Genomic DNA, 11,956 nt, shown 5'->3' on the forward strand with positions numbered 1-11,956 from the left:
GCATGAAGTTAAGTATAGAGGAAAAGCAAAAGAAACACATAATTCTGCTGCGACAACGCAATTTCTTGACATGAAAAGATTTAAAAGCGACAAGGCAGTAATGGGATATGTAAAATATTGCTTTTTAAAACCCGAATGACAAGTGTAAATTAGTACCAAGCGTAAGCTAGATAAGTTGATCTTATGACAAGTGTAAACTTAGCCAGATAGATTTTCTTAAGTAACTTGGACGGAAAAATATTGGCGTAACAACTTACAAATGGCACAAATTCGATTTGGAAAGGTAATTAAGTTTTTATTTTCTCCCCTTCCTTATGTATTTAAAAGAAGACAAGCCATAGGAAGAAGTATTTATAACTTCTTTGTATATATAACCGCATGTACCCGAACATATCTGAGTTTATTTTTACTCTAATTAAACTGTGCATATTTACAATATTAAATAATATTTTAAAGGGAAAATTTCAATCACATAACATTACTATTAAAATAATGTTACAGTCATCCAGTCCATTTGACACTCTACATAGTCCGCTTCGATTCGATCCGATATCGAAACGGTCTCTAAATCTAGATTCAGGTCGAACCGTTTTGAACGGCTATATAAAATTATAAATATCATCGAATATTTTTTAGTAAAGATAAATTTTATCAAACAAAATGAGATAGTGTTTGTGTTAGATAATAACAACGGAAAACACTCAAATGCGTTAATAAAAAAAATCAAAACATTACCAGAGATAATATCCTACACAAAATATTTAGAGCAAAAGGCGCCGAGAACAAAAAGTAAAGACATTGCGATTTTATTCTTGGTTCGGATTCGATATGAATCCTAAATTAAGTCAAGGTGTGAGACATGTTGTTTTCCCGATCCATTATGAAGCAATCACAAAATCCGATGAAGAATCAGATCACCAATTACAAGAGCTTCTGAACAATCTTCATAGCAAGAATATTTTATTTCTCTCTTACTCAAGATCTCTCTCTCAATCTTTATATACTGATTTACGGCTTAATGAGACGAGTGCCTAATTACAATAACTCAAAGGACCTTAATTGCAAAAGTCTAACAAACTCAGTTCTAACGGTCTTAACCATGCTTCTAATTAAAAGCGGCAAGTTTCTTCTAATACCACCACCAAGATTTATGAAAACTGAATTTAAATTATAAGTGTTTGATTAATAGAAGCGACTAGTTTCTTATCAATTTTTGATACACTTTCACTTTCAGAAGAAACATTAGAAGCGATATATATTGTTTCTATAAGTGTCGATTCTAATCTTTAGAAGTGACGTCTTTTCGCTTTTACGTCATTTAGAAGCGGAGTTTTATAAGCAGATTTTATCGCTTACGGTGCTTTTAAACTACTTTAGAAGCAGTATTTGGGCCTTTGGAAATATTTTTTGTCGCTTCTAAAGACTTATTTTCTTTTCTAATGGTTCTTTTGTTCTTGATTTTACAATTCCACCGTATTCGTTAACTCAGATGATTATATTTACCAATTTCAAATCCGATGATTAATTACTAAATTAAAATAGGATGATACTTGAACTCCTCAAGAATCTTTGTATGGGCTTTTGTTCTTTTTAAGTGGCTTTGGTGCCGTAATGAAATGGATATCCTTGATGCAACAGCCACACTAATATAATTATCCATTTTATATATTTCACTAATTAGACTCAATAGTGTATCGAAATTCAAAAATAGATTCAATAGTATTAATTCATGATACGAAAATAGACCTCTCGTTGCATTATGGACGAAACTAATAACATGGATACGTTGTTTTCTTTTTCGCCTCCATTTTTACTCTAAACTACTTCTTTAATTTTAGGGCATTGTAGCGAAATATCCAAAATGAAACTATAAAATTTGTTTTTAGTCTATGTTTCACAACTTTTAGGAAAATAATCAACATGATTATGTGGCAATAATTAAGGTCTTATTTACCCTTATTTATTAATAAATTCGTCATTTTCTCTCTCCTATTTTTTTCCTACACTTTTTTTTTACATAAAAACTTCAAAAAAACCATATCTATCTCATATGAACTCGAAATTGAGTGATTCCAAATCCTACGGATTCGTGACGCCGAGATCTTAAAAAATAGATACATTGTGTTTGATGAAAAATAATGCTTAATACCATAGATGTAGAAAAAGCTACCTTAAATATGGAAATAACTGAAATTTTTTGAAATTATAAAAAAAAATGGAAATGTAAATATGATGCATTAAAAATAATTATTATCAAACACAATGGGTCTATTTTTGAAAATCGCAACGCCACGAATTTGTAGGATTTGAAATAACTCGATTTCGGGTTCGTATGAGAAAGATACAAATTTTTGAAGTTTTGATGCAAAAAAAAATATTTGAAAAAAAATATGAGAGAGACAGTGACGAATTTATTAATAAATAAGGACAAATAAGACCTTAATTATTGCCACATAAGCCATTTGGCTATATCCCTAAAAATTGTCAAACATATGTTAGATCCAAAATCACATGTTTAAAGTGACCTAATAATTAGTTACAAATCTCTTAATTTTATTTTGTCTCTCTTTCTTTAAAAGTCCAAGAATCTCATTCAAAATTTATTTTTGAATTAAAAAGTGAAGTTTAAAAGTTTTTCCATAGGTTTGGAGGATTGTTGATATATGAATATTATTTAAGAATACGGTGAAGTTCATAGGAAATCATCTGAATTATTTTCAGAAATAGTATAAACAAAAAATTAGGAAAATAGTCAACTTAAACATTTGACATTGCTAAATAGCCAACGAAATCTTAGGTAAATAGCCATAAATAATGACGTGACCTAATAAATGGAGGTTGCTATTTACTTAAGATTTACCAAACGTTGATTATTTAACAATGTAAAATGTTTAAGTTGGTTATTTTCCTAATAGACCCTAATAGAAAAGTGCAAATCAGTCATTAGAAACTGCCAAAAGAAAATTAGTTAATCGAATTTTTTTACTACAGATTTCATATTTAATTATTATTTTTCAGTAGTATGGCCAACAAGTTAATATAAATTCCTTATATTCCACTGTATTATTCAGTAATCTCCAACATACATCGAAAATAATATGAAAATATGAAAAAACACAAACAAAGGAAAATTACTTTTCCGGAGAGATAAAAGAGAATGAGAGTCAAAATGGGGGTAAAGAAAAAAGTGTGAAGTATTTAATCTATAATTGAATCTAGTTATATAACATGAATATTATTGAATTTATTTTGATTCATTATTTAGTCTTCCCTACTTAGTAAAAGAGGAGCGGCCCGTTGATGTGAGAGAGGAGTGGGACCAATCTTACATGTGGATCCCACCTCCTCTCTCACATCAACAGTTGACCGTTGATGAAAATCATTTATGTTAATGCAAAAACATACTTTTTTTGGGCTCTATTGCTAATTAGTCACCAAACTTAAATTTTGTTAAATAGTCAACGTTTTGTTAATTTTGTAAAATAGCCATTAACATAAATAAACGAGGATCAAATATTTAAAATATCATTAATTAAACATTTCATAATTAAAAATTAAAAATACAAGTCTTTAACGAGTTGACTATAAATCGTTGAATGATCAATAATTCCTCTCTCTCTCTCTCTCTCTCTCTCTCTCTCTCTCTCTCTCTCTCTCTCTCTCTTTTTCCATTAACAATGAATTTGTCTCTCTGCTCCGATTTTTACTCTTCATTGTGGCGCTCAAACCCCGTGTGCCCAGATTTTTCTGGCTGCAAAAAATTACAAATAAACACATGTTAAAGATATTAACACAAATATATATACCGAAATTAATAATAATTAACGATTAATAGCTGTAAAAAAACCATAAAAGAATTTGCCATAAAAGAATTTGCCGGCAAAGATGAACACGACTTCATATTTACAATAGCTAACTATTATTAACAAACATTAACAAATATTTACAGGAATTAACTGTACACGATTCAGAATTGTAAATAACAAAAAGAACAAATGAAACTCATATCTAATCTAAAAAATATTGAACAAAAATCAAACACATAAAAATGACCAAATAATCACAATTACCACCACAAACGCTAACGAATCTAATCTAAAAGATATTGTATAATTAAATAAATAAAAAATAATTAATTGACTCGTACCAAGGGGCTGTAGCTAAAGCGATGGAGGTCGTCGGAGTAGCGATGTGGAGACCGGAGGCGAAGCAGTGAGAGTCTTCATCGGAGCAGAGGTAGTCGCCGAAGGTGGAGACGACGCGGGCATTGATCACTTGTCGCCGTGGCGATCGATGTGTCATGGTCGGAGTTTAAGCTAAGGCCGAAGCGGCGGCCATGGCGAAAAGAGAGAAGATCGTGAGTAAAGAGAGAGATAAAGAAAGTTTCAAAGAACAGATTTCTCTATTTTTGTGGATTGAAAAAATCGCCGATCTTTGCGAGAAATAAGACGCTCGCGTGTCGGCGATCAAATACTCATTGAGCGCATAGTCGACATAGATCGTCGCCGTCGGGAACGGAAACATAAGCAACATCCCTATCCCTAACCCTAAGCCTCACCATTACCAACCGGAGAGAGAGAGAGAGAGTCCAAGGTCATGTTTGGTTCTTATCTCAAAAACAGTTTTTGAGTTTTTGAGTTGAAATATTTGAAAACAAAAAGTAAAAATGTGTTTGTTTCAAAAAATTTTGACGTTGTTTTGTAAAAAAGTAAAGAAAACTGAAAACAAATAAAATGTGTTTTTGGAAAAAAAATTCTTCTCTTCTCTCCTCCTTCTCCTCATCTTCTCTTTTCATTTCTTCAAAAACAAAAATGAAAACTGTACCAAACACTTTTTTCAGTTTTTTCACTTTCTCAAAAACAAAAATGAAAACTGTACCAAACAGCTTTTTGAAAACAACTCCAAAATAATTTTTCAGTACAACTACAAAAATTAGGAAATAGAAAACAAAAACTTTTTGAGTTAACTACCAGACACAACCCAAAACTTCTGGATTTATTCAAACAACTTCATCATGTAAAAAAGAACTAAACCGCCCAAAAAAAATTCAAACAAAATAATTGCTATAATTAATGAACTTAAAAGTAAAAAAAAAAAAAAAATCTCACAATTAACTACACCAAGTGAAATACAAATTTTGAATTAATTGTTACATCATCAAAATTGACCTTTTTGCTTAAAATCTTAAAACGTTGATTAGTTCACAATATCAACGTTTCAAGTCGCTTAGTCGTGTAATTTTCTTTTTTCTTCCTTTTTTTTTTCTTTTCCTATAAACACTTGCATTATATGTACAGAACAGAAGAATATGAATCATAATTAAACAAGGAGTAGAAAAAAAAAAAGAATACAGCTTCTGATCATATGCCAAAGTATGTCTAAAGTCTAGGATTAATTCTTCCTCAAAGTATATTTGTATATTTAAGCAGGGAAAAAAAGGGTCTAGATTCAGAATAATGAGGAGGTAGCGGTGCTCATTCCTAACCCGTTGGACTTTCTTCCCCAAATTATTTCCATTCTAATAAAATAATCTCTAAAATTTTGTAAATTCTGAATCGAGAATTGTTCTTTGAAATCACCTGTTTGACCAGTAGAAAGTTCTCGATTTTGAAATTTATTAAAATTTTGGGTAGTAAAGAAGAAGTGAGATACTTTCAGATAAAAGATATTTCATGATAACAAATCCCTTAAAGAAAAAGAATAATCATTTAACAAAATGATTATTGTAGAGATTTTTGAGATTGACAAGAAAATATTTAAATTAAATAACTGATGAGGGAAGAGTATTTTCCATACCGGTTTCCAGGGAAAACAAGGAAGCAATGTCCAATGCCAAAAGGATAGAAACATAATTGAGTGCATCGTTAATGAAAATTCCAAAAAACAAACGGATATTGATTAACTATGAAAAAAGTTCATAATTGTTAGTTTTCATCAACGCTGCACTCAATGACGTTTCACTTAACCTTTTCGATACAAAATTCTTCTCTGACTGAAATTATAAAACATTGCATAAAACTCATTCATGTTTATAGATGGAAGCGGTACACAATGATATAAGAAAAAGAAAATAAAAAAGTGATAATAAAAAATTATCGTACAATGACAAAGTCCTAGTTTAATAGTGCAGTACATGTAGCGAGAATTTGTTTTCTCTCAGCTAGATTTTTGAGGCTGATATTCAATATTAAAATGTGGTCATCGGCCATATTTGTACTTGGTTTTGCTTGTACCGCTTAAAACTTTGTACTACATATAAACCACGACTCTGACTCTGTCTCTCTCCTCTTCTATTGCACCAAAATTTGAATACGTTCTACAACTATTGTTACATAATACAAACTCCAAGGAAAGTACGTTGTGTACATCTGTACACGTTCTCGTAAGAATTTCTATATGGAATTTTCGAGAAATGAGATCATCCAAGTTTAGGTCCCGATATTAGATCTAGAAGTACAACTTAGCTAAATTAGGTTTCGATTTTGCACCAGAGTGGAAGGCCCAACCAAACTTATTGACCATGGGAATTCTTGATGATTCCCGAAATACCTCAAATTTTAAAACATTTCGTAAATACCTCGGTTTTTTATTTTCATATGATTTTATAGATGTTTTAATAAAACTGTAAACTAGGGCGGCGCAAAAAAAAAACCGTAAAAACCATAAACCGGACCGGACCGGTGATTTTTAGACCGCCGGTCCGGTTTAAAACAGTTTTTTTCCCTGGTTCGGTCCGGTTTAAAACAGTTTTTTTTCCCCGGTTCGGTCCGGTCCGGTCTACTCACTTCAAACGGTCCGGTCCGGTTTTTTTAAAAAAAAAAACCGTTGAACCGGACCGGACCGGTTTATTTAAAAAAAATAAATTAATGTCCAATTAGCCAAATTAGGCATTTGTGCATGTATTTCCCTCCCATAAATGACTATATATGTTTTTGTTTTGGTGGAAAATTAATGGTTTTTTTAAATTTAATTATGTAAAACGGTTCAAAACGGTCCAAACGGTCCAAAACGGTCTAAAACGGTCCGGTCCGGTCTAAACGGTTCAAGACGGTCCAAACGGTTCAAAACGGTCCGGTCCGATCCGGTTTTTACAGTTTTTTTGTCCGGTCCGGTTTGAGTTTTTTTGGACCGTTTTGAGCGGTCCGGTCCGATTTTTTGGCCGGTTTTGGACCGGACCGGACCGTGCACAGGCCTACTGTAAACAATTAATAAAATTGAAGCAAAACTGAAAAGTAAAAAAATAAGTCTAATAAAACTGTAAATAACAAGAAAAAACTATAAAATATATTTTTTTCATAATAAAATTAGTATTCTCATAATAAGAATGAGAAGCGAGGTGTTATCAAGTACTATTTTAGAAATAAGGTGATTCAAGTAATATTTACCATTTTAAACTCATTAAGATAGCCATTAAGCGACATCCTATTATTATTATTATTATTATTATTATTACGAAAAAATCGCGTGCTCATCGCACAAGCTTTAGAACAATGGTAAAATATTTATTGATACAAGTGAAAACATATCTTATACATAATACGAGTCTAGATCGAAATAGATCTGATACTAAGTATAGATAATCGTTGTCTTGGAAGTATGAACGAAACTAGATCTTGTGGAATCATATTGAATATAGAGCACATTAAAATTCGAGCACTCCTTTGACTCTTTCAATATAGACGAAATGGTTAGAGAGATTCAAGCAACTGCGGTTCGATGACCATTGAAAAATATTATTCTTCATCTTATATATACAATATATGTCACGAAACCAAACAAATATAGTGAAAAGCGACTAATTTATATCCATTCCAAAAAAACAAAAACAAACACAATACAGCAACAAAATCCACCCGAGGAAGAAGGCCACAGCAGACCCGCCTCAAGGAGTGCGGAAGATATGTGACCATGTCGGGGAGGAGCTAGGAGCGATGTTGACAGTATCGATAGAAACACCAAAATCCACCCGAGGCAAGGGCAATGCCACACTTCACCATAACCTGAGAAGAAAACCCACAACACAAGGCCCAAAACTCGGGTACATCGAAGAGAGGTGGTTGGCCAGAAAGTCCTCCCGGTAGAATAAAAGGATCCGAACAGAGAATCTCGAATGAATAGAAAAAGACAAAGACAAAAATATGAAACTAAGGATCAAACGAGCCTCCTCTAGGTCGTAACCTCGCCCCTTGTAAACCAAAATGGCATCAAGGGCCTCGAGAAGAAGTGTAATTAAGAAATAAATATTTTTTTTTTAATTATTTTCTTGCCTATGAATAATAGTGACTATGCGATCGCAATTGACATATCCATCGTCATGGCTAAACAATTTAGAAAAATATCAATTCAACTCTTCTAAGATGGTAATAATATAAAAAAAAATGATAATAAGCAAAAAAGATTAAAATAAAATAAATATACAAATACTTGCAACCATAAAATGAATAAATAAAGTAAGAAAAACTTGAAGTTCAGATAATTCAATAGCACATTTATGCATTTGTCTCTCCTAAAGCTTATACCTTCTAACCCAAATATTGACTTTAAAAGAATCTACCAAAACATGTAAAATAATATACTATATATTTAGTCATAATATTTTAGTAGAACTAGAATGAGGAGTGGCCAATGAGCCACAACCAATCAAGACAGACCCCTGAGAAAATTCCTCCCAAAAGAAACACCACTAGAATGTTGCCCAAAGCATTTTGTTCAGGTCCCTGTAATAAAATAAAATAAAAATAAAAAATTTATTCATACATAGATGATATCCATAATTTAAGGTACTTAAAAAAAAAAAAAATACCATGTAGCCCTTGGGGGCGGCGGTGAGAACGCAGACGGTGAGGTGTCCATTGGTGAGACCGAGGAGAGAGACGAGCATTATCATCCAGCCTTGGTCGGCGTATTTTGCCGTGAAATAGAAAGCCGGTATGAACAGAATCCGCGACAGAATCGCAACCATGAGTCCTTTTCTTGATTCTATGTTCAGAATCTTCACCAGCGGAAGGTATCTCCCAACCAAGTCCAACAAGTTGTACATGGCAATCAATACTAGTGGATACCTGACCCCCCCAACAAAATAAATAAATCACTCTATATATAATGTTCAATTATTGAAATACTAATAAGGTCTCCAAAATTTGTGTCAAAATTAATAACTATAATTTTTTTCATTCTTACCATGTGCCCAAGCCGTGTTCCCCGGTGTTTTCGTACAAGAAGCCGGGGAAGATGGAGAGCGTGATGACGTAGATCATGTAGAGGCCGAGGCAGTAATCAAGGGTCTCCATTATCAGCTTCTTCTTGCTCATTGGCTTCATAACCTTTAAAAAAATAAAAAATAAAAAAATTTGAGTTAGAATGCTGTGGATGGAAAGCAAAGCAGAAAAGGCGGTAATTAAGCGATTATATGTTTATTGTTAGTACCGCTTGGTCAGAGTGCGCGTCGACGATGCCAACGGCCGCGAGATCGGCCGAGACGGTTTTGGAACCTTCCGAGGCAGCTTTCCTCCGGAAGTGCTTCACGATTGGAAGCTTCGGGAACACGTACGCGTACAGAAATATGCAAGCGAATTCAATGAGCGAAGCCAACGCAAGAAACAGCACTGCGAGTTCGCTCGTATGAGTCCGCGTAATAATTCAGAGACTATTTATTTGTGTTTCTTTTTTTAAAAAAAATGCACTTACAAGCTCCCTTGCGAAGGCCGCGGCTGGTTTGGTCAAAAGCGGCTCTCGTCACCAATCTCAGGCCAGAAGTCAAAACTCCCGACGCGGCCAAGCCAGCCATGAAGGACTGCAACACAATAAAAACAAAAAATTGTTTGAAATAGTTCAATGCTTATCCTCAATTAAAATTATAATCTACTATAAAAAATGCGGCTCATCATCTTATGCCTAAATATCCCCTAATATGTCGCATCTGCGTCTTGTCTTTGTTTGAGTTATTTTTCTAAACTATTTGATAGTTCAACTATAATTTTAACGTTTAAGCGAAAAAAAAATAGATAGATAGTCAATTAAAACGTTTGTAATTGCTATATAATTAAGGTTTCGTAAATCTCAAGTAAATAGCCATAAATATGGCGTGACCTAATAAATGAAAGTAGTTAATTATCTCAGATTTACTTCACTAAATATATGAAAATGACTATTTACGTAACATTTACGAAACATCGACTATTTCTGTAAATGTGGCTATTTACTTAATGGACCAAAAAAAAATTAAGGAAATCTATTTTTCGAAAGCTTACCTGCATAAAATCGGGAAGCATGAAGGCGAGATCGCCGACCATGCCACCTTGGACAAAAGCGTCGGCGACGCCAAAGCCAGCCACGAGTGTGCATATTCCCGAATACGGCCCCACGCCTCCTCTCCCAGATGTCACCAAATCAACCTGTTTATGATAATTAATTAATAAATAACTACAATTAAGCCTTAAATAATTATAATAAATCTAAATGAGTGCGTTTGTTTACAATGATGAGGAGAAAAGTGCTGGCGAAGAAGAGCGCGTATCCGAAGATATTGCGCTTCCTCGTGTCGATCTTGGCCTCGTGGTACGCCATGATCATCATCATTCCCAGAGCGAAGGGTTGGTACACAAGCGTCAAAACCCGGGATGGATGGTAATCCTTCGTATTTAAATTAAACGAGTATTAGTGTATAATTATTTTTCAATTTAAGACGATTTTTATGTCCTGTGTGTACTTACTGGGAATAATTCATAGTAGTAATCTCCGATTGTGAGCATGCTGTTCCAGGCAACAAGTGAGCCCATTCCCAGTACCCAGCAAACAAACATTGCCATTAACTTGCCCTGTTTTTTTTATTTATTTATTTTATAAATAAGAAATTTATTATGTTAAATTAAACAAGGATAAACAATATACATATAACATCGAGATTAATCACTTTTACTAGCTGGCTAACTAACCTCGTGGTTCACCACCGTAACTCCAGACTCGATCGTCATGGCTTCTCTTTCTTTCTCTTCTCTGTTTCGTCTTCAATATGTCAATGAGTTTGATATAGACTGCACAGTCAATTCTATAGATTTATATAGATGAATATTTTGATAGCTTTTAAAAATAATATAATATATCTCGATGAGCGCAATCTTTTGAGCGTATTTTGTTTTCTAATAATTGCTTCCACGATCAAAATATGCGTTTACAATTACATATGTTATTTGCCGCAGAGGAATTTAGAGAGTAAGAGAAAAAAAAAATATAATAAATAAGTAGACCAATGATGAATGATGGGCCTTATCTTCTGAGATCTGAGCTATGAGCCTAAATATATATTATATATTTGAATGCGAATAATATATAAATAAATAAAAAGTGTAAAGCTTTTTATGGATGGTTGGACATGGACTGCTAAGAAAAAAGAAGGGAAAAAAGCAAATTAATATACGTATATGCCATCTATTATCTAGTATGCATTCACATCTCATCATATTACATATATATATATATATATATATATATATATATATATCATTAACGCCGAACCATTAATGGAATTTGAAGGCTTTATAAAATTTTGTTTTAATAGTTATAATAATGGATTTTTTTTAATAAATAATAATAATGGAATTTGAAAGCAACAACTAAAGCAAATTGAGTAATGATGAATAAGCTTTAAATAATATATTTATGATACAAATATCTAAATACAGTATATTCTGCCAGGAATAAGTAAAGACAAAAGAAAAATAAAGAAAAAGAAAGAAAGAAAAAGATTCCCACTTATATTGCACTGTTGATACTGATTCCCTTTTATTTCGAGTTGACCAAACCATGTAAACGCGCACCAAAGACGTCAAAGATCTTTATAGTCGCAAATAGACTATATACGACTGTTATTTTGTTTTGTTATATATTTATTTATATAGATAAAAATCCGGTTCTGTTCAAGTTGAAATCGGATCAACAAAAAATAAATAAATAAAAA

General features: G+C 32.7%; 1 protein-coding gene across 1 annotated transcript; it reads right to left on the minus strand.

Moving 5' to 3' along the window:
* Window positions 1-8,379: 8,379 nt before the first annotated feature.
* LOC149386081 (equilibrative nucleotide transporter 3-like) lies at window positions 8,380-11,234 on the minus strand. Its single transcript, XM_089625789.1, has 9 exons — window positions 10,935-11,234; window positions 10,713-10,817; window positions 10,477-10,632; window positions 10,251-10,394; window positions 9,688-9,793; window positions 9,427-9,605; window positions 9,181-9,323; window positions 8,804-9,062; window positions 8,380-8,717 (listed from the first exon to the last, which is right to left on the minus strand). The coding sequence occupies exons 1-9, from the start codon at window positions 10,971-10,973 to the stop codon at window positions 8,607-8,609; spliced, it is 1,242 nt and encodes a 413-aa protein (XP_089481915.1). The 5' UTR covers window positions 10,974-11,234; the 3' UTR covers window positions 8,380-8,606.
* Window positions 11,235-11,956: the final 722 nt, after the last annotated feature.

This window comes from Urtica dioica, chromosome 9 (genome assembly GCF_054948205.1).
Source record: "Urtica dioica subsp. dioica isolate 48M chromosome 9, U.dioica_male_clone48M_v1_H2, whole genome shotgun sequence".
Classification (NCBI taxonomy): domain Eukaryota; kingdom Viridiplantae; phylum Streptophyta; class Magnoliopsida; order Rosales; family Urticaceae; genus Urtica; species Urtica dioica.